Source organism: Nicotiana tabacum, chromosome 24, assembly GCF_000715075.1.
Source record: "Nicotiana tabacum cultivar K326 chromosome 24, ASM71507v2, whole genome shotgun sequence".
NCBI classification, from domain to species: Eukaryota; Viridiplantae; Streptophyta; class Magnoliopsida; order Solanales; family Solanaceae; genus Nicotiana; species Nicotiana tabacum.
In genome coordinates, this window is record NC_134103.1 from 107,976,529 (window position 1) to 108,003,949 (window position 27,421).

The window sequence follows — 27,421 nt, forward strand, 5'->3', positions numbered from 1 at the left end:
CAAACTTTAGAACCTAGTTCCATATTTTAAGACCATGCAATCAGAAAATATCACTTGTGATTTAAGCTGTTAGATTTGGAAATGGACTGTTAAATTTGACTGACATGTTACAAACAAACATGATTTGGTTATCACCGAACACAGGGCCGATCTCTGGCGTATTCCTAAACACCAATGAGAAGAATGATATTTTCTTTTAATATGATAGGTGAATTATCACTGTCAACCTGCGTTGCTCTGATTAGCAGACAAGCAAGACGAAAGCAAACCAACACTGGTGTGATTAACGTGGTAATTTTGAGCAATATTGTGTGGGCAGGATCCTAAACTGATAATTACTGATCAAGACAACTCAGTCAAAGCAGTTATTAAAGAAGCATGAGTTAATCGAATTTTTCAGCAGGTGTATATATAATTAAGCCACTAACTAAACAATTTGATTTACAGTGGAAGTTGGTCAGTAGATTTTAACTACAAGAGAATGATAGTAATATAAAAGATGACACTAATGATAGTAATAATGGAATAAATAAGCGAACTAAGTGATGAAAACAGTTGCAGCACAGAAACTGAAAATCACTAATAAATAATTATATTGAAAACTCAGCGAATAATAATATCATATGGTTATTACATCAAATATCTAGCTTCTGCATTATGTCAAAACAACCGGTACCCATTTTCACCGGCAACCCTAGGCAAATTCTGGAGGATGGTGTCTCCAAGTTGTCAGTCAAACCATGAGATGCTGCTTCAACTATGAATTTTGATGCCGTTTCAAAAGACATCTTAAGGAACGGTGACAAAGACTCGGATATGCTTCCATGTCTGCTCATTGGCTGGTATCCACCCGTATGAGTCATGTAGTCAGCTATTAGGCTCAAATGCCGGAAATCAATCTCAACCCCATATATTCCAAAAACAGTCTTAACCTCTCGTATGATTGCTGCCCGAGCAGCTTCAACGCCATAAGTATTCAGCATAGAGCGAATATTATTTGTGTATATTCGATTAACATCAATGTCATCTTGCATTTCCCAAAAGGTACCAAAATCTACTCCAGCTGCCTTCAGGGCCCAATAAGCAGAATCAGTGTCTTGGCTTTGATTCTTTATTTGCTTTACATCCCACATCACAGTATTTTCACTAACATCATACTTGACCATTCTGCATTGCTCGATTTTACCGGCGTTCTTAATATATACTTTCTTTGCAGTCTTTTGGGCAACCTGCATGAGTTAGAAATTTAGAAGCTATCTCAGTGCAGCGCCACGTAGAGCATTTTGTATATGAAGGGTATTATAAACCACAAGAGTTCAAGGCAAACAATTTGCCAAGAGGTGCGCAATGATCAGACAGAAAATAACATTTGCACAATGAAGATCCAGTTGATCAACTCATGAGTCTACTCAACATAAGCTAGCTGACGGATGATTATATGGTAGGTAGTGCATAGCAAAGTGCTCAATTAAGTGCGGATTTAGGAAAAGAATGTAAGAGCATAAAAAGAAGGGTATGCAATGTCTTTCTTTAGGTAATAACTGAGAGAATAACAAAATTGATTGAAGATACCTGAGCTAACAAGATATGAGGTTCATTGACGAATCTAAAGTGGACCTCAAAATGCAATCCCTCCACAGCAATAAAGACAGACCTGTCTGAATCCTTTTTGCTACGTGTTTCCTTCTTTTTCTTCTGTTGGACAGTTGTTTTGGTCTTTGACTTAGCTGTTTTGATATTTGATTCCTCAGAGTGCAATTTAGTCGTTTGCTCTTCATTGCCATGGTCTCCAGTTTCCTCTTCATCCCCATTTCCAATCTCGTGTGTTTGGTCACTTTTCTCATCTTCAACTTCAGCAGTGGTCTCAGCTTCACTAGCTTCATCTTCAGGACCATCATCATAATCCATCTCATCAGTGGTTTGCTGTTTTCTTTTTTGTGCATCTGAACTAAGATCTTCTTCAGTTCTTTCGTCCTCAGCTTCATCATCATCATCCAACATCTCTTCTTCATGTCTGGTGCTGGAAGCATTTTCTTCAGTCTCATGTGAAGCCACTGAATCTGAGCTTGACTTGAAGTTCTTTATACCATTAATTTTAGAGAGCAAGGCCAAATGACTTTCTATTGCATCCTCCAACTCCCTTAAGAACACATATTTTAGGGTATAATCACAATCTTCTGATGACACAAACTCGTGCTCTTTGAGCTTAACTGTGAGCTTGTAAAGTTGAGAAACTTGATGGTTGTATATTGACAGTGGCAAAAGATTAACTTCCATACTCTCAATCATATCAGCGACAGTGATCTTCTTCACTTCGGCCAAAAGAGACTGGGCATCATCCCTGATGATCACTTAAATCTTTTAGATTTTGCAACAGATTTCAAGGAAGTGTCAACAAGAAAGACTACATAGAATCATTATCCATGAGAAAATGCAGTGTCTTTATATTGTCAATGTGGACTAGAGAACTATCAGCTCAAAGGGTTTCCAATCCAAAGACATACTTTACCCATCTCCAAACAACGAAGAGATCAATTCAACTTACTTTGATTTCCAGCCAAGGAAGGGGCATGTCATGATGGGAGTCTTAATAGCATCAGAGGCAGTCATCAGAATCTCCTGAAGACGTGGAATTCCAAGAGTGACATTCATTTCTCCACGGCCGGCAAGATGAAAAGTGTTCAGTCTGGAAATGATAACAGCATTTAATACTTTAAGGTTGCATTTGGATAAGTGAATTTCAAAACATTGTGTGTATCTGAAAACACTACCACTGTGATCTTCAATATTTAGGCAAAACACATGTTCCAACAAGATACCATTATCAATGAATCCCTGGAGATGCAAGCACAATATCTAAAATGTTTCGTCTATGACTCAGTGCATTCAATATTTTTTATTTCCATCTCACTTCGCCTTTGTGATATCAATTTTAACAAACTTTCACCAGAATTCATTCACAGCAGCAGTACTTTTGCACACAATTTCAATTTGCCAGTAATTGGCAAGTAAGCAAAATAATTGGGATGGCTGGGTGGAATTTTCAAAAAGTTGGATGACCAAGCTTCTAGACAGACTTTAATAGCTGACAATATGAAACTCTGTAACTAGAGAAAATCAAAATTTCACCAATACTGGCGTACAAAATCCTCAAACATCATGAGAACCATTTTAATATCAGACTAGATCGGATCAAAGCAGGCCACAATAATTCAAGCAAGTGTATCTGAAATGCATCAATCCAACTGGACATAGAGTCATAGAAAGCAGAAATTTAAAATATTGGACCAGCAGAATGGTCACTGATCGAAAACAAGAAAAACAGGCACACCCATAGACACACGGCCTCATTGTTTCTCATCGAAAAACAGGCACACCCAAGGTATTAACATGCAGAACGAACAATTAAGCCACTAAACAAGTTGCACATTCAGGGAAAGAAAAGATAAGAAAAAGAGGTTTGAAGCAGTGAAATACTAAATATCCATATAATTATTCTTCCATACACCTTTCTCCAGCTCTGATTATCTATTGGAGCAGTACAAACAAATAATTCAGTCACTATATTAATCATGTAGCTTCTAAAACCGACAGAAGCACTAAAGTCAGCAAATAATATTGTCTAATTTAGACCCAGTTAGAATTATTTCAAGTTCATAAACATTACATCCTACGAATAACATACATATTTGTACCAGTTGTTTTGTAAAGCTGCTACCAGGCTTCCCTCTTCTGCATCTTGTTACTTTCATTTTCTTTCGTGTGAATGTTAGAATGGGAGTGTTTAATTAATGCACTTCACCACCTTTAATGTTTTAGCAAATAGTAGTTGAAGTACAACCACAGTAACTTATTCCACAGACAGTATGTTACAAGAGCAATATTGGAGCAAAATGCCTGAATTCAAGTATTGATTGTTACAGTAACATGACATTTTGCCTTAATTTCATTTTATTTGCATCATATGTTAGCATTTCCATTAGGAGATATCAATTTCCGTTGCCATTTCCATCTCAACATCCCTCATGGTTCAAAAGTACTTAATAATAACAGAGTAAATAACCTATGTAGAGAAGAAAAGAGAAGCATATTGACTTACGTCATCTGGGTTGACGGTTCACCTACAGACTGACCAGCAAGGACACCAACTGGCTCTCCTGAATCTGCCAAACTTGAGAAGTATTTTTGTCCCACTAATTCTAGAAAGTCCACCTCCTCCTTTTTCAGTTGCTTCGATATCTCTTCCTTCTTCACTTGCTTCTCTAGTTTCTTCTCTAACTTTTTTGCTTTTTTACCCCAGAATTGCTTCACTTTTTCTTCCAGGCCATCAGGCAACCTTTCAATATAGGAATTGAGCTTCCGTCCTTGCCGCAACTTTTGGCAAATAGTTTCTTGATTCTAAAAATCAATAAATGGATAAATGAGTCATTTAATAATTCTGTCAATGACAAACTTCAATTATTACATGCTAAATACACAATTCCTCCCAGCAAGTTTCGAGCTTGAATAAGTCGCACTAGTTTGTACTGATCCTTTCTTTATATTCACTGTAGTATCTTAATGTACACTTTACTCAAATATCTTAGGTAATTATATTTATGCTTATTAAAAACTTACGAAATGTTAACATCCAGAATATACAACTTTGTTCAATAGAGTAACTGAATAAGTCCTTAAGAATTGTTTACATCTTCATCCAGTTTCGTAGGTACTTCACTGTTGCATAAAGTAAAATTCCAAAAATTCTAAATTTGAGAACTGTTATAGATTCATAATATCAAGATACTAAAACAAAAATGACTAAATGATGTTATACACAGCATTTGACATGAATTTTTACAACAACTAAATACAAATAATCAAAAGTGTGATGCATCGTTAAAGTTAATAAACTATTAGTATATTGGGAAAAAAATTGGATTATCTGTATGGCAAATCTTACACAATCAGCACACATTTTATTAGTCAATAAAGGAATTCGAAATCCAGTTCTTACATCTTTCAGTGCTTTGAAGTTTTTGAGAAAACTTGTTCGATGTACATCAACACCGTCTTCTCCATAATAAAATTGGATAATTGAACCATCTGCATCACGGACAGTATAATCATAACAGACTTTAAGAGATTCCAGATTTTTTATCAAGCACCTTTGTAGATATCCACTGCGAGATGTTTTGACAGCAGTATCAACTAATCTGTACACAAGGAGCCAACAGTGAGGCAAGTAAATGCAAATATGACCAACAGAACAGTGATTGATAGAGAACATGGTAATGGTTATCCATAAACACTAAATAAAGAGATATAGGTAGTCTCCAACCTTTTCCTCAGTAGCGGAAAGAGAATGGAATAAAGAAGTATTCTAAGCTATGGGTGTTAATAAATAAAAAGTCAAGCCACCATTCAATAACTAGATTATTCATATGCTTCAACAAAACATTAGAAGTAGCATACATAATGCCAAATCCTTAGAGAACCTAGGTAAGAGCTAGCTTTTGGGGTTGAGTTAGACCCTTGGTCTCCTTATATAACCTTGGGAGATCCTCAATGCAAGAGCTAGCTTTTGGGGTTGAGTTAGGCCCAAGGTCCATTTCTTTATCATAGGCTTGAAAAAGGATTTTGGAAATAGAATTTCACTTAGCAGTTCTACAAATAGAATTTATCGCTCAGCAATTATTAAATGACTCATTTATCCATAAACCCTCACCATATATGGGAGTTGATCCACATTTTTTGTACAGTTCATTTACAAGGCACTAAGTTTTATTCAGCTCATCACTCTTTAGAGTAATCTTCCCATTGAATTTTACTGCGCTTGGTGTAGCAGAGGAATATAGAGCCCTACCATCTGTACAAAAAGGTCTGGCTTCATTTTCTTAAATTACATGGCAAAGGCTCCTCTCAAATGAGAGCCTGAGCATACAATTGCTACATTTTTCCTGACCCAAGTGGGTAGAAGCCACAATGATAAATTCAAGAGGGAACAAATCATATATTTACCCTTCACGACCAGCCATGCAATGAAAGTAGTACTCCTGGGGACGAAGTCCAGAAAGAAATCGATCACTGACATAGCCTCCTGCCCTAGAAGCAAAATCCCATGGTGGAAAACAGGGCAATGTCTTTCCAGAAACCATCCGTGGCACTCGTTTTCCTTCCAACTCTTGTTGGCCCAGATAAGAGGAAATTTGTTGAAAATTAACCTAAAGAAATGACACAAAATCCATCAGTACTCAGCAAAGACAATGTGAAAATGACAGTTACGATAAAGCTGAACTAACAGTGTAGGCAAAATGATATGGAAATTTTTCTGGTCAACAATCGTGAGTCGTGCAAAACCATACAGATCATCCTTAAAAAACCCTACCAATCTGTGGCATGCAGCAGACACAAAAATGTGTACAATCATAAAGTCTAGCATAACAATATCCAAAACATAAAAGTGTGCACTGCTACAAATTTAGTTGGAAAGCATACTAACTATCAAAACCTATGTGAAAGTTAAAGGAAAACAAAAGCACTTAAATGATAGAGTTAACCATTTACTTTAAGCTTCAAAACAAAGTGTTTCCGGTTACGAACTTTTAGGTCGTGCCAAACAACATGTGACTCTTTTCTTATTAATTGCACCTTTTTTGTTGTATCAGAGAGCTTATGTAAATCATTACCCATTCCAGTACTTATTATCTAAACACACCTATTCCTCAAGAGGAACATCACACTAGTTAATAGATGCTACATGTGTCAACACCAGTCAGAAAGTGTAAACCACCTATTCCTCCAGTGCTCAGTTGCAAAAGAAATTTGGAACTTCTTCTACACTACCTTTGGTCTGAAATGGGTTATGTCACAATCAACAAAGAAAGCTTTTGAAAGTTGGTATCTTTGGAGAGTTGACAAATCCATCAGAAAAATCTGGAAAATGGTGCCGGCTGCAATGTTTTGGTGTATTTGGAAAGAAAGGAACCGAAGATGTTTTGATGGCATATCAACTCCACTCTACTCCCTCAAGGCTGCGTGTTTAATTAACTTATTAGCTGGAACTATCTCACCCCTATTAATAGTGCTGATACTTTTGTGGATTTCATTAGCTCCCTGATAGTAGCATAGGCTTTTGTAAATGGAGTTAATTATCCTATCTCTTCTGTACTCTTTGCATCTTCTTGATGCCTTTTAATGAATCTAATTTACTTCATCAAAAAAATCTAAACCCAGGCAATTCATAAACATTTTCACTCGAAAGCCAAGTTGCTCCGACATGGAGGTTTAGGTGCTGCACCCGTGTCGACACGACACTAGTATGGGTGTGGGTCTGGGATCCGTACCGGATCTGGTCAAACAATTTGGGTACTTTGACCACGACGGATGGAAAAATTCGAGACAACATACAATTTGATTCTCGAAATCAAAACCAAAACTGGGGAAGAAAATAGCTTACCGTATCTATGAAATCAATCTTTACTTATCTACAACTTGAGAATAAAAAAAAATCCACACTTTACAAGCTATACGTAAGTATTCATCAAAAATTGCTTATAATTTAGAGATATTTTTATATTTTTATTTTCTTGAATTATTTTTAGCCGGATCCTTGCACCCGTATCCGTACTAGGATCCAAATCCCCGAATCTTAGAAATTTACATCTTGAAGGATCCGACCTCTAGATCCGCACCCGTGTCCGAGCAACTTAGCTCGAAAGCAATCAGGAAGATCATGAACAATTAGATCTTCTCAAAGTATTTTTATCTATTCAAATGTGGAAGGTAGTTCACTATCAATTTATGACATTGACGATTTCTTCTAGGACCTAATCTAACCTTTTCAATTTTATAACAAGACACAAACATACAGTTGTTTACATGAGCTCCTAAATCTATTAAGGAATTCTGCAGACAGTGTAACAGGCAAGCTTCTCCAGAACACGGATCTACGTTCACGTAACATTTTATGAAAACCATAACTGATTTAAGCAGAACATGCAGCTATTACATAAATAGAGCAAGACAAAAAAATATCTGACAACTCAAGCAATATGGCAGCAGCAAAGCAAAAAGTCACCTTTTTTTTGGATACGCTAAGAAGTCACCTTACTTTCCCAAGCTTTTCTTTTAGGTTCAAGAACATGCTCCTTATAAGGATTTTGGACACTTACAGCCAGACACTATAAAATCATGTATCAAGAGTTTTTACCCCGTACTCACTCTTTCACTTAAAATACCACACTCATAAGCAAGATGTAACAGAAACAATACAGAAAATAATTATAAGTGTTAGTTTATAGATATGTATAGTGTAGTCTTGTCCCACATTGAAAAAGGAGTAATATCTCCTTGTAGTGTATAGCTATAAATAGGGACCTCTTGTATTGTATTTATCATCTAATATCAATAGCATCTTTTCTCCCGTGCCTTCTCACATGGTATCAGAGCATTAGTGAGAAAAGATCGATGTGCGTCATTCCAGCGTTAACCGGGAAGAAAGAACTTAGTCATCATGTAATTTTTCCGGTGACCTAAGGCTTGTCCAAGTGAAAGTCACTTTCTGTCGGTGTTGTGCTAAAACCAACACCACCACGAGGTAGATTACCCTCCGACTACCAACCCCTGAAATTTTATCCGGCAGAAAAGTCGCCACGCTCCTCCACGCGCCGGCAACAACTTTTCCGGCGAGGGTTTCGGCCACTTTCCGGCCATTTTTTCGCGAAGCTTCTTCAGGACAGTGTGCTCTCCTCAAAATTTCGAGCCTACCCATCTAATTCAAATCAAATTCCGGCCATTTTTATATTTTTCCGGCGTGAACAGTGACCTTTCTGGCCATTTTTTGAAAATATTTCTTCAAGACAGCTTGCTCGCAAAGGAATTCCGAGTCTATCCATCCTGGTTACAACAAATTCCGATAACTTTGGAATTTTCCGGCGAGCTACAGTGTTTCCGGCGTGAACTACAGTATAAAGCATGTAAGCAGACATCTTCTGAGATAGCTTCTGTTGTTCAAACAGGTAATAGCGTGACTTGTTTCTCCCAATCTTCATCCTCTGAGTCTTGGGTCATTGATTCAGGTGCATCAGATCATATTTCTGGTAACAAATCTCTTTTCACTACTATTTCGTATTCTCAATCTCTTCCAAAAGTCACAATGGCCAATGGGTCTCAAACCATGGCAACTGCAATAGGTCAAGCAAGCCCACTTCCTTCCTTACATTTAGATTCAGTCCTTTATGTTCCCAATAGTCCTTTTAATCTCATAGTTGTTAGTCGCTTAGCCAAATCACTTAAATGCGCTGTTTTATTTCTTGATGACCATGTTTTTATACAGGAACGCAGTACGGGACGGATCATTGATACCGGGCGTGAATCAAACGGACTTTATTACCTTATCCTTGCTAAATCACATGGACTCACATCTTGTCTTCCTTCTACAACTTGTCCTGTTACAGATTCACCAGATTTATTACATAAACGGTTGGGACATCCCAGTTTGTCAAAACTTCAGAAAATGGTATCTGGTTTATCTCACTTGTCAGCTCTAGAGTGTGAGTCATGTCAGCTCGGTAAGCATACCCGCTCTCATTTCCCTCGGCGTCTTGATAATCGAGCAGAGTCACCTTTTACTTTAGTCCATTCAGATGTTTGGGGTCCTAGTCGGGTCAGTTCCACCTTAGGATTCCGCTACTTTGTCAGTTTCATTGATGATTATTCCAGGTGCACTTAGATATTTTTGATAAAAAAATCGATCTGAGTTGTTTTCTATTTTCCACACCTTCCACGCTGAAATTCAAAATCAATTTGGGGTTTCTATTCGCACATTTCGTAGTGATAATGCCCGAGAGTATTTGTCTTTCCCATTTCAGCAGTTTATGAAATCTCATGGGATTATTCATCAAACATCTTGTCCGTACACATCTCAACAAAATGGGGTAGCTGAAAGAAAGAATAGACATCTTATTGAAACTGCTCGTACCCTACTCATACAATCTCATGCTCCGTTGCGTTTTTGGGGATGCAGTTCTTACATCTTGCTATCTTATTAATCGTATGCCATCTTCAGCTATCCAGAACCAAGTTCCATTCTCTGTCATGTTTCCCCATTTACCTTTGTTCTCTCTTCCACCCCGCATCTTTGGAAGCACTTGTTTTGTCCATAACCTTACTCCAGGAACAGATAAGTTAGCTCCTCGTGCTCTTAAGTGCGTATTTCTGGGTTTCTCGAGAACACAAAAGGGGTATCGATGCTACTCTCCTAACCTCCAGCGGTACCTTATGTCCGCTGATGTTACCTTCTTTGAAACCCAATCATACTTCACAGGTTCGGGTCATCACTTAGATATTTCTGAGGTACTACCAGTTTCATCTTTTGGAGATTCAGTCACTCCAGCTCCACCACCTACAGCTCCAGTTGTAGCTCCACCACCTATAGCTCCAGTTGTAGCTCTACCACCTATAGCTCCAGTTCCACCACCTACAGCTCCGGTTGTAGCTCCACCACCTATAGCTCCAGTTCCTCCACATAATCCAGTTCAACCTTCTGCAGCTCCACCACTCTTGACTTATCATCGTCGTCCACATCCAGCATCAGGCCCAGGTGATTCACGCCCCGCATCAGATTCTGCACCTACTGTGGACTTGTCTCCTCTTAGTCAACCAATTGCACTCCGCAAAGGTGTACGATCCACACTTAATCCTAATCCCCACTATGTCGGTTTAAGTTATCATCGTCTGTCGTCACCACATTATGCTTTTATATCTTCTTTGTCCATTGTTTCTATCCCTAAGTCTACAGGTGAGGCACTATCTCATCCAGGATGGCGACATGCTATGAATGACGAGATGTCTGCTTTACATGCGAGTGACACTTGGGAGCTTGTTCCTCTTCCTGCAGGTAAGTCTACTGTTGGTTGTCGTTGGGTTTATGCAGTCAAAGTCGGCCCGGATGGCCAGGTTGATCGGCTTAAGACTCGTCTTGTTGCAAAAGGATATACTCAGATTTTTGGGCTTGATTATAGTGATACTTTCTCTCCCGTGGCTAAAGTAAGCATCTGCTCGTCTCTTTTTGTCCATGGCTGATGTACGTCATTGGCCTCTTTATCAGTTAGACATTAAGAATGCTTTTCTCCACGGTGATCTTGAGGAAGAAGTTTATATGGAGCAACCACCTGGTTTTGTTGCTCAGGGGGAGTTTAATAGTTGTGTGTGCAGATTGCGCAAGTCACTATATGGTTGAAACAGTCCCCTCGAGCTTGGTTTGGTAAGTTCAGCACAATTATTCAGGAGTTCGGCATGACTCGTAGTGAGGCTGATCACTCTGTTTTTTATCGGCATTCTGCTCCTAATCTGTGTATTTATCTAGTGGTTTATGTTGATGATATTGTTATTACTGGTAATGATCAGGATGGTATTACTAATCTAAAGCAACATCTCTTTCAGCACTTCCAGACTAAGGATCTTGGCAGATTGAAGTATTTTCTAGGTATTGAGGTCGCTCAGTCTAGCTCAGGTATTGTTATTTCACAACGGAAGTATGCCTTAAACATTCTTGAGGAGACTGGAATGATGGGTTGCAGACCTATTGACTCTCCTATGGATCCGAATGCTAAGCTTCTGCCTGGACAGGGGGAGCCTCTTAGAGACCCTACGAGATATAGGAGGTTGGTTGGCAAATTGAATTACCTCACAGTGACTAGACCTGATATTTCTTTTCCGGTGAGTGTTGTAAGTCAGTTTATGAATTCTCCCTGTGATAGTCACTGGGATGCAGTTGTTCGCATTCTTCGGTATATAAAGTCAGCTCCAGGTAAAGGATTACTATTCGAGGATCGAGGCCACGAGCAGATTGTTGGGTACACAGATGCTGATTGGGCAGGATCACCTTTTGATAGACGTTCTACGTCTGAATATTGTGTTCTAGTAGGAGGTAATTTGGTCTCGTGGAAGAGCAAGAAACAGAATATAGTTACTCGATCTAGCGCCGAAGCCGAATATCGGGCCATGGCTATGGCGACGTGTGAGTTAGTTTGGGTCAAACAGTTGCTTAAGGAGTTAAAGTTCGGAGAAATTAGCAAGATGGAACTAGTGTGTAATAACCAAGCTGCTCTTCATATTGCGTCAAATCCGGTGTTCCATGAGAGGACTAAACACATTGAGATCGACTGTCACTTTGTCAGAGAAAAAATACTTTCAGGAGATATTGTTACAAAGTTTGTAAAGTCGAATGATCAACTAGCAGATATTTTCACTAAGTCTCTTACTGGTTCTCGTATTAGTTACATGTGTAACAAGCTCGGTACATATGATGTGTATGCACCGGCTTGAGGGGGAGTGTTAGTTTATAGATATGTATAGTGTAGTCTTATCCCACATTGGAAGAGGAGCAATATCTCCTTGTAGTGTATAGCTATAAATAGGGACCTCTTGTATTGTATTTATCATCTAATATCAATAACATATTTTCTCTCGTGCCTTCTCACTATAAGGAACTAAAAGGTTATCAAGAAATATAATCTACAATTAGTCATAGAAACCGCATGTCTTGAAATTAAGTTAAAAACTTATTGAGACCTTTTCTAAGAACTTTATACATATGATGAGACAGTAACACAGAACCAGCCTTAAAGTATGAGTGTTGTGAACTTTCCCATAATTAAATAGCACGATTTCAAAAAATTACCAACTTACCGTACTCCCCTTTGCCCCAGTAATTGTCATAAGGGCAATGCAGTTTCTGGGAAAAGGTTTCAGCAATCCCTTTAGCAGCAACTCTTTATTAAATTGTGAGCCTTTATTTGCCAATTTATTTTTCATCTTCATATCTAAGGCTGCTGTGGCAGCTTCTTTACTGCTGCTTATGGCTTTCTCAATTTCCAGTTGGAGCTCCAAAGGGCCTGCATGCCAAATTACCAACACGCAACAGTCATTTGATAAGCACATGCCAAGGAAGACTTCAATAGCAAACAATGGTACAGAACACTGATACTATATAACTCTTCATATAGAGCATACAAGACCTAAATGATTAATTTCCTTCATCCATTTTCCTTCAGATTTGATATATATTTGTTTATACAGCACAATGTAACTTAATTTTAATGTCACTATTAAATTCCTCATGCACGCTGGTAATGAATCTAGTTAGTGAAAAGTCAATTTGTTGCCTCCAGCTCACACATCAAAGATAGCTATATAGTAAGGGGTGTGTGTTTGTGTGCCCCCCCCCCCCCCCTCCTCTCTCTCTCTCTCTCTCTCTCTCTCTCTGTATGCAATAAAAAAAGTAATGAAACTGTTACAAAGAAAGCCATGCATAGCTATGATAAGGCAATATGTTTCTCGTCAGTTACCACACAATTCCTTAGCTCAATGAAGATAGAATAACACTTAAAACCTCAAAGAGCTTCATGACATGCTCACCTATTTCTCCAGGCTTGAACTTCACAAAATCACAATGAGCCTCCTCTCCAACATCCCCTCCTTCAAGTTCCTCCTTCCTCCGAATATCGTAATGTGGTAAGATGACAAGATCATCAATACCACAAGTGAAGCCATGAAGCTGAAGAGAATGAGTAAACTTAGATGAAAGATTTACCCAAGCACGCATGAAAAAGAAAACAAACGTGTCAGGAGAAAGAAATAACTAAAACAACATACTGAACCTGCAAGAAAATAGTAAATAAACGACTCAGAGCAGAAAGTAAAATCCCTGCTTTGTTGGCCCCATAAAGCTCCTGAATTGTATGAACTAAACCAAATTTTCCAAACTGAGCCTTGTCAATTACACCACGCACAAGCTCATTTTTCCAAATTAAGAACTTATTTTCAGCGGTTCTATCTTCTTCTTCTTCTCTTGACTGATACTCAGCTAGGCGACTCTGGCTCAGGAAATACGGATATGGAATTTTCCCTTTGTTTTTCACGGTACAAGGTGGACTACCCTTTGTCAGATGATTTAGTAATGCAGTGATGACCTACAAATAAGAAGCTAAAATGATCAGTTCACTATGAAGTTGACTTTTATGATTACTCTCAAATCATGTTGAAAGTCTCAAAATGAGTGCATAATGAGCTTGTTTTTGCTAGTCTTCACCTGCTTCCCTGTCCAAAGAGGCTTTGGTTTCCAGACAGCAGGCAAGATAGTTTGTACAACACCTTCAGAATCTACTACAGAAACTTTATTTGAATGATTTCCAGAAGTTGAACCGGGCCCAGCAGCAAACACACCAGATCCATACAGAAGCTGGTTGAACTCTTGAAGGGTTAAAAAAGTATTCTTCATGGTAAGAAGGACTGCACCTACAATATGATCCTGGAGAAATGAATACAAGTCAAAGAACTATTAAGAGAAATACAGAATAAACAGACAACAAGAACGAATCATAAAAATTTCTGGTGACAATGTCCAGTTTGGTTACTCAAACCTGAATCAGGCCTCTAACTGTATCTCCCTTAGTCGGAACAATGTACTGTTCGTTAGCATTTACAATGTTATATGCTTCAGCACGAGAAATTTCATCTTGTGGAAAGTGGACATTCATTTCATCACCGTCAAAATCGGCATTATAGGTACTGAAGCAATACAAGAACAGATTAGTTCTGGAAAGGTAATTTTGTACCATTACAAACAAGGAAAAACTGATAAGAGTTCCAACCTGCAATTAGCATAGTGCATGCGAAGAGTTTTTTCTCCTTTCAGTACACGGACAACATGAGCCATTATACTGGGCTTGTGTAGCGTAGGCTGCCATCAATTTTTTCCAGTTAGACCATGTGCAGCTATAAAACAACACGTAACAAGGCAACACAAAGGAGCTATGTATACCCTTTTCATTGATCACTGTCGTAAATATTTTTGTTTATGCAAGTGAAGCACCAAAGAGAAAACCAAACAATTATGTACCAAAAACTAGAACCAGCTCATTTTAGCCCGCAAAAGGTTAACACAGCGCAGTTATGGGTATTTTATCACTGTCCTCAATATTTTGTTTATGCAAGTGAAGCAACAAAGAGAAGAACCAAACAATTATGTACCAAAACTAGAAAGAGCTCATTTTAGCCCTGAAAGGTCTTCAACTTGGTCACCACATCAACATAAGTGGACCCAAGTCACACGTCACTGCTTCAAATATGTGAGATCCAAAAAGGAACCACAAGTATTCAGGATGTCCTTTGAATCCTCCAGGCAATTTAAGTGGTGCATTTAATAGGCCAATAGAACAGCTTGTCCAGAATACCTACCCCAAGGCCATGACAACTAATGCAACCTTTTTTAGGCAAGTAGTTTTGATCTACTACATTAATATTCTATCGCAAGCACTACAGTACAGCTACTATGAGGGCAATGAGGGCACTACAGTACCGCAACTATGAGGGCAATGGGAGGTTAGTCATCTAGCTTAACTCAAGATAATATGCAGAAAAGGGGAATTACACTTTGCTACAGATGCTACATATGTGAGGATGTTTTGGAATCTGTCAATCACCTCTTTTACATTGCAATCTTACATGGCAGAATGCTCCTCAACATCTTTGGAGCCAGCTGGTTATTGCAGTTCATTGCAAAGACTTGCAGCTTTGGAGCAGTTCCTATATGCATATTTTGGAGTATTTGTCTTGATCGAAATTGCAGATGCTTTAGTAAGAAGAAAGAGCTTATGTCCTCTGTACATCTAAGAGTCTTTTCTTATGGTGTAAGAAGAAAATGGTCACTGATTTTGCTTTTCTGTCTGAGCTTATGTACTTTTTCAACCTATAGAAGGAACAAAATTTCCTTGTACTACTTCAGTGCCTCCTTCGTACATATTTAATTAAACTTTTACCCTCTTCACAGGGAAAAAAAAAACAACACAGAAAACTGTTTACTATGGAAGGGCTACAGCAAATTCACAGTTAAGAGTGCTTATTCTTTATCGTCTTCTACAAAGAAAATGTTGGCCCTGGAAACATATTTGGAGAGTCTGACTACCATTTAAAGTGGCACGTTTTCCTGGTTGGTAACTAAATAGGCTTACCTGACCCAGGAAATCCGTAAAGGAGGGAAATACAACTAAGCTGCAGATGTTTTTTATGTCATGCAAATACAGAGAATAACAGCCATCTTTTTTTACATTGTAGAGTTTCAGACCAGCTGTGGCAGCTTTTTACTACACTGATTCGCTTCAAATCGGTTATGCCTAAGATTACATATGACCTTATGTGTTGGAATAATGTGGGAAGTAATGTTAGGCAGAAGTGGTGGAAAACAATCCCAGCATGTATATGGTGGACTGTGCGGGAGGAAAGGAATGCAAGGTAAAGAAAACTATGTAGAGGCAGCTGAAACTCTATTAGAATTTTTAGTACCCTAGTATGAAGAGCAAGCTCATATTTTTGCTTTTTAAAATTGTAAATATGGCTCCAGCACAGCCTTTGTGTTGATTATTAATATATTGTTACCTTTCTAAGAGAAATGAACAAGAAACAAAGGGAAGGACCACACGTTTATTGTAATTTTGCTTCGTTTGTGCTATGAATAAATTAATAAAAGCTTAGATACCATTATATTTAATGAGCTAAACTACTGAAATTGTTCCTTTGCATCTAAACCCAGGCAATCACATAGTTATCTCAATGAAATTTGATATCCTTGTATGATCCATGTTATAGCTAGCAAGAGTTACAGTGACATATCCATTAGAACTACTTTTTCCTTAATTACATCACATCATAGTTGCAGATGACTAATCTGTTAAACAACAGGTTATTTTGTTAATTTGAAAATAGTAATTGCACCTCTAGAAGGAAGCGTAAAATACTGCATACAATTGGCTCCGCAAACTGAAGCAAAAAGCTCTACCTGCCGATTCACAAGGACAATATCCCCATCTTGCAAGTGCCGGTAAACAACTTTGCCTTCAAATTCATACTCATCGTTCCTCCCAGACTGAGTCACTGCCCCCCTTGAAGAAGGCAATTTTCTAGATATTGCCATACGGACTTTTTTGATATTTGTACCATTGCCTGACGGCAGTTTCACAGTAGATATTCTATCAGCAAAAGAGAGAGCCCCAGGATGGTTTTCAGGCCCGTTGATGATAGCATCTCTCATTTTACCAGCATTCCAAGGAGTCACCCTCTGATAAAAGAATGAGATATCAGCACAGAACGAGCAAGTACAGGTAATGCCAAAAGTTAAGCATTCAGCTCGAATATAAAAAAAAGATGTTCAGAATGCTACTCTGCTTTTTTACTCTTTAGTCATTTTTTATTTTTCATTTTCTTGTTTTCAGGTAATTAATATAGCCAAATTGAACTACATGAGTATAACCTCGCAAAAAAAGTATAACTCGCTATTGAACAATACAGGCAAAGGGGATATATTTGCTCTAACTGGTTCATTATTCAACCCATGTAAATCGAATAGGAATCCTATAACAATCCTAGACACCTCCATCTAAGCAGCTTAGAAGAATCTCGGACATATTTAAGCAAAGACAATGTTTTCCATGGTTCCACTGTATGAAGCTTCGCTGACATTTATCTTTACAAAGCATCAAATATACCAGTAAATTAACAATTGGAAACCTTCCACTCAGTTGTTATCAACCCTTCCGCTCAACTAAAAGCACACACTGCAGGCGCTTCAACTTTAGAGCCATCATTTTAAAAAACATAACCTAATACCCCCACCTTTTTTCATTTATGATATACAAGCATGACCTTTGAAGACTTCTTGGTCCTGCCAAATAATTGTAATCTCTTCGTAATTTATTTTTTTGAGAAAGGAAACAATAAAGTTAATCTCTTAGTTAATAACACCAGCTTTAGTAGTTTTCTTTCCTGTTACAAGTGCATAATTAAACTAGGGCACATAATCAAGGATGCACAGAATATCTTGATAGATTCAAATCTGTTTGACTAAGAAAATCTTGTTGGTACAGGATCCAACACTATCCCCAGACAATAGCCTTGACAATAGCCTTTTGTCTTTGATTGCTTTTTGGTGCACCCATGAGATCCCTACTTGTGTAGATGATTGGTCCTCTTTCGTAGAGAATCATGTTTTGTTGTAGATTCTCTACCTTTTGATATACCTCCTGTTACGGGAATTTTCCAGTTGTTGATAATATTATTTGCCTTGTCAAAAAAAATCTTTAGTTGGTTTCCAATTGTTTTAGGGAAACAACACACTCTCTAGTTTCGTATTAGTTTAAGAGAAAAATGGAGTTCATTTTATAGCCTTAATGTACACTAGTCCTTCTACCACCCTCTACTCCTTTGCTCCAAAAATATCAGTACCACCAAACTGCCTTTAACCTCATATGAACCACTCGGGGACATTGGTTTTGATTTCACGTACTGTGGTAGCGAGATTAAAGTGTGCATGTAAGAGTTTGAGAAAGTTTTGCACAGGGTTAGAGGCTATGCAAGCCTACTGCGTATATTTTCTTTAATTTAGCCAAGACCATCAAGAAAAGGAATTTGAATACATTTAAGTTAAAGAACAGAGCACGATAAATACATTTTCTTTAATTCAGAATTTTCGCAGAATATGAGGAGAAATGCATATAATAAAAAAAAACCAAAACACAAATAAAAAAGAGATTAAATCTTTTTAATATTGTGCGAGCAGAAAGTTGAAAGTTGAATTTCTTGTTTTTTTAACTTTCTTGATAAATAGGGAACAGTAGAAACAGCACAGAAATTTTAAAATAAGTAAAATTAGCATATTCACCAATACCTCAGGATAGGTTAATCTTAAAGCAAAATATGGTGGAACTCCAATTTCATTGACAGACAAATACGGATCCGGAGATATAACTGATCGGCAGGCAAAATTGACTCTCTTTCCCATCATTTTCTGGCGGAAGATACCTTCTTTCTTTTCCAACAATTGACATATGCCCACACCAACATCTTTTTGACCTGGACCTGCCATTTAAAATAGAAGATGCTGCTAATCAGCCAAGAAAATGATTGTTGTCGGACCAACAGATCAGCAGCAATAGCAAATAAACTACAAATCAGCAGCAATAGCAAATAAACACTATAACAGCAGCAATAGCAAATAAACACTATAACATCATCACGCAGACAACAATGCAGAGAAAATTAAATGTTATTTTCAAAAGGAACACGTGTAGACCCTTGATTTATTTAGAGATTAAATACCCTGCCACATACATGCAAATCTACAGAAAAATAAACCAACTAAAATTCAGATAACAGGGATTCTCAGCTGCGGTCAAGTCTCAAGTCCATTTCTATTTGGATGGTTGTAGACCTAGCAAAGATGTTCACTCTAAAGATTAAACTTTTAGATGAAACAGTCACATAATTTAACATGATATCTAGGCAAAAGTCATGGGATCAAGTCTCATCGTCACCCATTAGCAAAAATATTTTCACGTGCTTGGTACTAGAAAAAAGAATTTAAACCCGTACAACATAAGGGGGGGGTGTTGAAGACCCAAAATAAATCAATAAACGTGTCCCATCTCTAAAAATTTAAATTTTTAAATTGAATATAGACGGATTATCAACAAACTGACAATTTTCCTACTTACGGTGGTCAACACAAGTGAATGCGACCTCTACAATTTTGCAAGACAAATCAGGATATGCCATCATAGGTCCCAACTGCATCACTTAAGGCGCTTACAAAATGCAGACCTAGTTCTCCTCTTCCAACCTACAAATGGCAGCTGTATCTGTCAGACTGTTCTCTGACAGGTTTGGGTAAGATATCTGTTTAGTGATGCCTATATAATAGTCTGGTAAAAGAAGAAGTAACTCCGGGATGTGACCAGCGTTGATAATACTCCGGATAGTATATGTAATAGTGTGTGTGTGTGTGTGTGTGTGTGTGTGTGTGTATGCTAGTTATTAGTATAGTTGTAACTTTTAAGGAGCACATGTGCAAGTCTTCTGTACATCATGGCACTTCCTTGGTGCTCTTATGAATAAAATAAAATTCCAAATTCACAAAAAAGGAACTTTTAAAGAGCACTTAGTACAACTTAAGCTTGTCGTGTAGGGATATTGTTGATGTTACAAATTTTTGCTCATTGATTATCAATTAAGGATTCCAAAACTTACTGAAAATTTCTTAATATTTGAAGAATGGCCATGAGATTTATGTTTACAACCATCCATTATTTGCCAACTAAGTTCTCAACTGAGGCTGGAAACCTAAAGTTCCCAAAATTTAGAACGTCGCCAATTCAAGAGCCTGAAAGATCCAGATGACAAGTATAAGCCACACATGAATCTTCCAGATCCAGAAGAGACGGGCAAGTCAAAGTTAAACTAAATACTGCCTTCCAATGGTTCTAGAAAAAGTACTAACTAACCAGGAAACAACCCCCGAGTCAAACAATTTCAAAAGCAGTGTCTTTTAAAGTGAAAAGCTCAAAAGAGTAACATGGTCCAAGGGTCTTGAAGCGAAAAGCGAGAAGTGAGGTGCACGCTTCTTTAAAGTGAAGCGCGCAATTTAAATAATAACGGAAAGTACCATACATGTATGAATTTAGTAATACGCTAATCAAATTTTCAATTAAAATGACTAATTTCAACATCTCATACACAATAAAGTTGATATTAATCCAATTCCTCAAAGTTGAGATTCAAAGAATAAATCGTTTCTCGTTGGATTACTTTGCGTGTCATTTTGAAGTGCATGCTTATCTAAAGTGCATGGCTTCGCCCATGAAGCGATGACCCTCAGTTTGCATCGCTTCATTGCTTTAAGCAACGGCTTTTAATAACACCGTTTAAAAGTAGCACTGGTAGCACAAAAGAGAAGAATAAACTCACCAGCAGCTGTTTTGCTATCAAACAGCACGTTTACAGATTGTTGAAGATCCATCAAGCGGTTAATGATCTTAGACCTTCCAGCCTGGTTGCTATGGGCATTTCCCAAAGCTATATTTGACTGAAGGACCTTGCCAAGAAGAACAGTATGTGGATGTTCCATAACCTGAAGAAACATCAAAACTTAAATGTAAGTTAACAAGGGATATAATTAGAAGGAGAAAAATTCACAAACCTCCCCTGAGGTTTTGGCAAGCACACAGCAAAGGTTAATTTACAATTAAGTCGTGTTATGAGTCATTGATAGAAGGACTTCCCTAGAAGAACAGTGGCCTACAAAAAGATATGGAAGTCAAATGCACCAACTAAAGTTGCTGTTTTCTCATGGATTATAGCCCACAACGGCTGTCTGATACAGGACAAACTACAGAGGAGGGGATTTCGACTATGTAATAGGTGTTCTTTAATAAGGTAATGTATATTGAAATGAGCGAGCAAAATGCTGGAAAAGAAATACAGGCAAAAGCCGAAAAACATTACAAAGAATGTAAAATGCAAAAATAAAATCAAGCATGGCTTCAGGCTCTTAACACATTTGACATTGCCATGCTGCACCAAAAACTAAGCAGGAATAGACAATTCTGTTTGAGCTTAAGTATATTGCCATTCTTGTCTTTAAAAATTCTAGCATTCCTTTCCTTCCAAATTACCCAGCAGATAGCTGCAGGAATAGTGTTCCACATGGGGAAGGAGGACTTAGCATTTGCTTCTCTCTGCCAAGCCATCAAAAAATCCAGAAGAGGTGGGATATCAACAGATGTGTTCTAGTAATCCCATGATAGATAACTGGCCCTGGAAACTTATTTGGAGAACCAAGCTGCCACCAAAGGTTATCTGTTACACCTGGACAGCATTATATGAGGCATGCCTCACACAAGATAACCGGATGAAAAGGAACTTCCAGTTACCTAACAGATGCTACATGTGTCAAAAGAAAGCTGAAAGTACCTGCCACTTGCTCCTACACTGTGAGGTGGCTTCAGACATATGGTACATGTTTTTTTGCCTTTTTGGTCTCAAATGGGTCATCCCTTACACAGTCAAGGACGCTTATAAGAGCTGGAGTTTATGGAGAGTCGATGAAGCCATCAGGAAAATCTGGTCAATGGTCCCTGCTTGTATTTTCTGGTGCATTTGGACAGAGAGAAACAAGAGATGTTTTGATGGAAACTCAACTTCTATAGGTTCTTTAAAGGCTATGTGTATTGCCAATTTGTTCTGTTGGTCTAGACTGTACCCTATCAACAATATTGATCATCTTTTGGATTTCATTAGTTCCTTAGCTCCATAGCCAATTAAGTATAGGAGCCGGAATACTTTTTGTAAGCTCAAATGCCAAATCATGTACTTCTTGCATCTTCTTGATGCCATCTATTGAAAGATTTGAATATGTGAGAAGATAACTCAAAAAAACTGTAGGCATGGGGACAAGAGGGTAGATGTGAATATGTGAAAGCTTATGAATGAGTTGAGGAGAGAAACATAAAGCTAGCATACCTCCATAAATAGAAACATAAAGCTACAGCTAACATCTACAGTATCCACCAAAAGTAGGGGACAAGACAGAAAAATATTCAAAGATTTTGAAAGATAAATTTCATTACTGCTGCTTACATACAGGATAAAGATAGAGTAGAGAGATTCAAGTAACCGTGAGATAAAGACCTAATGTGAAATATCATTTTTCAGAATCTGTTCATGATATAGCAAATATCAACCAAGTAAGAAGACATACTATACGCAATATGTGAAATTGGCAAATATAGATGCCAAAATAACCTCCAGAAAAGCTTCACTAGTCAAGAACTTTAATAGCATATGTTTTTGTGCTGTAATTATACCAGAAAAAACATTTTTTGACAAGGGACTATTACACACAAGTTTGAAGAGCACAACTTCTTGCAGTACATGATTCGTAGCCAGACTGACAAGACAAAAAGCATAAATACAAACTTAAGAAATTTTGGAAAGGTGTTCAAAATGCTTACTGAATCACCCCCTTTGGCTGGAGGGCGGAACCTGATTGGAGGTACAAGAATGGACTCCAAAAAGAACATAGAGGGCCCAGCCACCTTGATAGGTGTATTAAGGTGCTGACCCTGAATATTACAGAAGAATGCGCAAAGACGAGCTTCGTTTTCCCATAAATGCTCTATAATTTTCCTGACCTGTCAATTATAGCATAAAAAGATTGCTAAAGAGAGCACCAAATGTATATAGCAACTAAGGTATTATTATCATCATAATAATTATGCCAAGGACTATAAGCTAGAATATTGTAACTACTAGCTTATGGCTCACGGTGGAAGCCATACCTGAGATGGTAAATGAGCTACTGAAAATAAGTCTTTCTGCTGCATCACAATATACTCCTCATCCCCTTGCCTTCCACGTGCCATAGAATTTTCTAATCTATCCGAGGAAGCCATAGATAAGCTGGTTTCAGCTTCCCCTAATGGCTCAGTGCCATTTACCACCTCAGGGGAAAGATTTTCCTCGCTTCCACCAGTGCACTGCAGATTGAACGTTTGACTTTTTTTGATATAATTGAAAATAATTTGCTTACTTGAAATATCCTGCAGAAAACCAATTGAGCAGAAAGCAGCAGTTTAATACTTCATAACTGCAAGGTAATCTGTATGCCTGTAGAAGTAGTGCTGCTATTTATTTAATTCGAGAAAACATTTCACAAAAGAAATAAAAAATCATAGCAACTAATAGGCAAACTCCAGAAATTAACAGAAAACGTTGAGGATATATGATGCCTGCATCTGAACATGATCCCATGAGATCATGTTGAAAGCAGGTATTTCTGAAAACATTGTCTACAACAAACATAACAAGAGTTCCCAGACAACCCAATCAAGAGTATCTTCCCTTGTGGAAGTTCCACAGTAGGACAAATTTAAGAAAGGGTAGCTATAGAAAACACAAACATGTGAACTGTTACGCGGCGCCTTCCTGATGTTCTTTGGAAGGGCAACGTAAGGCTAAGCAACCAAGTACCAGTGGAAATGGAAAAATAGCCACAATTAGAACATGTTAATAACAAAAGTTTATCCAAATAGAGAAGCCCCCAGGGCCCTGGTGGCAAAAGAGCAGCTTGTGATTTGTGGGTTAAGCACACGTCACAGGTTTGAACCTTGCCGCAAACAAAAGCCTGGTATTTAAGTGGAGAAGGGTAGAAGGACAGGCTTATTATCCACTGAGTGTTCGAACTGTACAGGACCAAGACAGAATACTTGGAGTATAAGTTCAGCGGCGAGACTCTAGGAGGGAAGGGGGAGGTGAGGCTGGACTCGCAGGTCATCCCTAAGAGAGGGAGTTTTAAGTACCTCGGGTCTATTATTCAGGGGATGGGGAGATTGATGAAGATGTCGCACATCGTATTGGGGGGATGGATGAAATGGAAACTCGCTTCCGGTGTTTTGTGTGACAAGAAGGTGCCACCGAAACTCAAGGGTAAGTTCCACAGAGTGGTGGTCAAACCAACGATGTTGTATGGGGCTGAGTGTTGGCCAGTCAAGATTGCTTATGTCCATAAGATGAAGGTAGCAGAGATGAGTATGTTGAGATGGATGTGCGGGACACCAGGTTAGATAGGATCAGAAATGAGGTTATTCGCGATAAGGTGAGTGTGGCCTCTATTGAGGACAAGATGCGGGAAGCACGGCTTAGGTGGTTTGGTCATGTGAGGAGGAGGAGCACAGACGCCTCGGTGAGGAGGTGTGAGAGGTTGACATTGGAAGGCCTACGGAGAGGTAGAGGTAGGCCAAAGAAGAGGTGGGGAGAGGTGATTAGGCAAGACATGGCGCAACTTCAGCTGACCGAGGACATGACCCTTGATAGGAAGGTATGGAGGTCGAGAATTAGGGTAGTAGAGTAGGTAGCGTAGAATGTTCATAACAAGGACATGACCCTTGATAGGAAGGTATGGAGGTCGAGAATTAGGGTAGTAGAGTAGGTAGCGTAGAATGTTCATAACATTAGTATTGGCACGCATTCTCGTTTTCTGTTGGTAGTAGGTTTTTATGACTAACCGTTATTTTCTTTCATTGTTGATCACTTTACTGTCTTGTTGTTTTATTCTGCTTTTATATGGCTTTTTGATATTGCTCCTTCTTGCCTATATTTTCATTAATGTGGTACTTATACTATCCTGAGCCGAAGGTCTATTGGAAACAGCCTCTCTATCCTCACAAGGTAGGGGTAAGGTCTGCGTACACACTACCCTCCGCAGACCCCACGGTGTAGGATAATACTGGGTATGTTGTTGTTGTTGTTGTTGTTCGAACTGTGCATCACTGGTCCTTGGGATTTCTTGATTATCAAGAAAAAGTTTATCCAAATAGAGAATGTTAAGTTGAACATGTTATAGGCAGTGTTTTAAAAGGCGTGGGCGTAAGTCGAGGCGTTTTACATATGCCTCAGCGAGACGTAAGCCCCGAGGCACGGGGCGTAAGCCCCATAGGTATTTGATTTTTAATATTTTATAAAATAATATAATTAAAGTAAATATTTATAAACATGTAAAATTGCATAAAAATGAAGAAAACTATAAATATGTAATATATATATATGTGTGTGTGCGCGCGCGCGCTCTTCATCCCCACAAAAAACTAGTCAAAACAATCTATTATACGCTACTTAAAAGCTCAAGTAACTTGAGTCGAAAAGAATAAAGTTTTCTACATTGGAGGAACAAAAAGGATGACTAACCTTCAATTTGAACTTTGAACTTGCTGCTATGAAGGAGAATGGAGTTCTCTTTGTATTTGTAAAAAACAAATTGAATATACGTTGCTTTTGAGAGATATTAGTAGACTAGCGGACAAGATAAAGAATTGGGAAAGACCATGAATTGGGGTTTCGATCAATAAAAAAGGTCTTGACTTTTAAATGTAATACATTTTAGTTCCTTTTTAAAACTTTTGAGTAATTACTAAGCTTAATTTTGAAAATTTGGGTATTATATGAAGGATTTATTCAACAAATTTTGTTTTAATTTGAAAAAATCTCTAGGGCTTACGCCTCACTAAAAAAACTCGCCTCGAACGCCCGGGCATACGCCCCGAATTGCTGGGCGTACGCCTCTTGAGACTTTCGCCCCACACCATCGCCCCGGGGCGTTTTTGGTGCGCCTCGCCCCAGGGTTCGCCCCGAAAACGCCTTTTATAACACTGGTTATAGGAAGCTGCAATTATGGAAATTTGCAGGACGGCTAAAGCAACACTTGCAGATATAAACAAATAAATCATGCAATATAGACCGAGAAAAAGAACAGTTGTCAAGCTATTTAGTTCTTCACCTATTGAACACGGTTTTCTTTTTTTTCTTTTTGTTGTACTTTCACTGGGGATCGCAAGTTGCGGAGGGAGGCTAATTTTAAAAAAAGAATTTGTGATAGCTTATACTAGGGAAAGAGGACTTATGTTTCAACCTGAGGCTAAACTCTGTAGGGTTTGAATAAACACCTGTTTGACCACCACTAGATTAACATCTCACCAGTCATGCTCTCGAGGTTAACAACCTTTTTTAATCAGTAAAAGGTAAAATTTTATTTAAAAAAACTGTCAGCCAGTACCAAGATGATACTGCAGCATTCAAAAAATAGCCGACTGGAAGCAGATCCCTCAAACCTGAAGGGAATCTAGGAAATCCAGCATTACATCAACTGAAAAATCAAAAGAGGCACTACACCATAACTTTAGATTCCGAATACATCTATTTTTAACAAAACTGATATTCTCCTTGCTTCCTTTAAAGCACCTATAATTTCTTTCAAATCCAGCCATACTGTCCACACAACCAAGTCGTCTTCTGCTTTTCCTAAAAGGTTGTCCTTGTCATCTTCATAAAGCTTGCTTGATGTTGGCAGGTATCACCCGATGAATCCCCATACAAGTTCAAGAACATACACCATATTTGCCAAACAAACCTGAAATGCAACAGCAGATGATTCACTATCTCCCATTTTTTCTGCAAAAGTAGCACCAGCTGCAAAGATTAAATCCCCTTCTCTGCAAATTTTCCTGCCTCAAACATGCTTCATGTGTTGCAATCACCCAAAGCAAGAAACTTTGCTTGGAGCCATGGTTTTCAAATAACTTTCAAAGGCCACACACCATCATTTCTAGACAATTTCTTCAACAACAGCTTACAACAGGAGCTCGCAGAGAAAATTCCATCCTTCTTTCCTAACAAGAAAAATGAATCCCTTGCGAACTATCTACCACAATACCTTCTGCAGCATTTAGTAGAAGTCCAACTCTTTCTATTTCACAATCACAAAAAAAAACCTTCTAAAGAATTTGGACCATTTCTCGATTTGTGCGTCATCCTTGCGCAGGGGCCATGCTAATCTTAACAGCCTAGTGTACATGTAATAAAGCTTTTATGAAACTATCCATATCTTCAATTGGTTTCTCCCAAGGCAAAGAGGTGGGAAATGGTATTGACTTAAGGAGTATTTATTTGAAGAGGTGAGAGATAAAGTATTAGGAACGGAATGCTGGCTTGAAGAGGTAAGAGAGATTGTATTATTCTACCACATGCCCAACAGTCGATCAGGCAAGAACGAAGAGTA

The 27,421-nt window shown here is 38.2% G+C and overlaps 1 protein-coding gene and 1 non-coding gene across 2 annotated transcripts in view; both read right to left on the reverse strand.

The window, feature by feature from the left end:
- Positions 1-570: 570 nt before the first annotated feature.
- Positions 571-27,421, reverse strand: part of LOC107816097 (DNA-directed RNA polymerase I subunit 1) — a 30,918-nt gene continuing 4,067 nt past the window's right edge. Inside the window, exons 5-21 of the mRNA XM_075247053.1 lie at positions 23,151-23,411; positions 22,824-23,003; positions 20,779-20,941; positions 18,704-18,894; positions 16,820-17,098; positions 14,637-14,725; positions 14,406-14,553; positions 14,075-14,293; positions 13,644-13,955; positions 13,402-13,540; positions 12,673-12,878; positions 6,001-6,203; positions 4,997-5,195; positions 4,100-4,398; positions 2,546-2,686; positions 1,573-2,341; positions 571-1,229 (exon numbers count right to left, since the gene is read on the reverse strand). Coding sequence (XP_075103154.1) covers positions 636-1,229; positions 1,573-2,341; positions 2,546-2,686; positions 4,100-4,398; positions 4,997-5,195; positions 6,001-6,203; positions 12,673-12,878; positions 13,402-13,540; positions 13,644-13,955; positions 14,075-14,293; positions 14,406-14,553; positions 14,637-14,725; positions 16,820-17,098; positions 18,704-18,894; positions 20,779-20,941; positions 22,824-23,003; positions 23,151-23,411 — 4,392 coding nt within the window. The 3' untranslated portion in view covers positions 571-635. The remainder of the gene's footprint in view (positions 1,230-1,572; positions 2,342-2,545; positions 2,687-4,099; positions 4,399-4,996; positions 5,196-6,000; positions 6,204-12,672; positions 12,879-13,401; positions 13,541-13,643; positions 13,956-14,074; positions 14,294-14,405; positions 14,554-14,636; positions 14,726-16,819; positions 17,099-18,703; positions 18,895-20,778; positions 20,942-22,823; positions 23,004-23,150; positions 23,412-27,421) is intronic.
- LOC142178768 (U6 spliceosomal RNA) lies at positions 27,141-27,239 on the reverse strand. Its single transcript, XR_012707021.1, has one exon. It is a non-coding gene; the product is annotated as a U6 spliceosomal RNA (small nuclear RNA).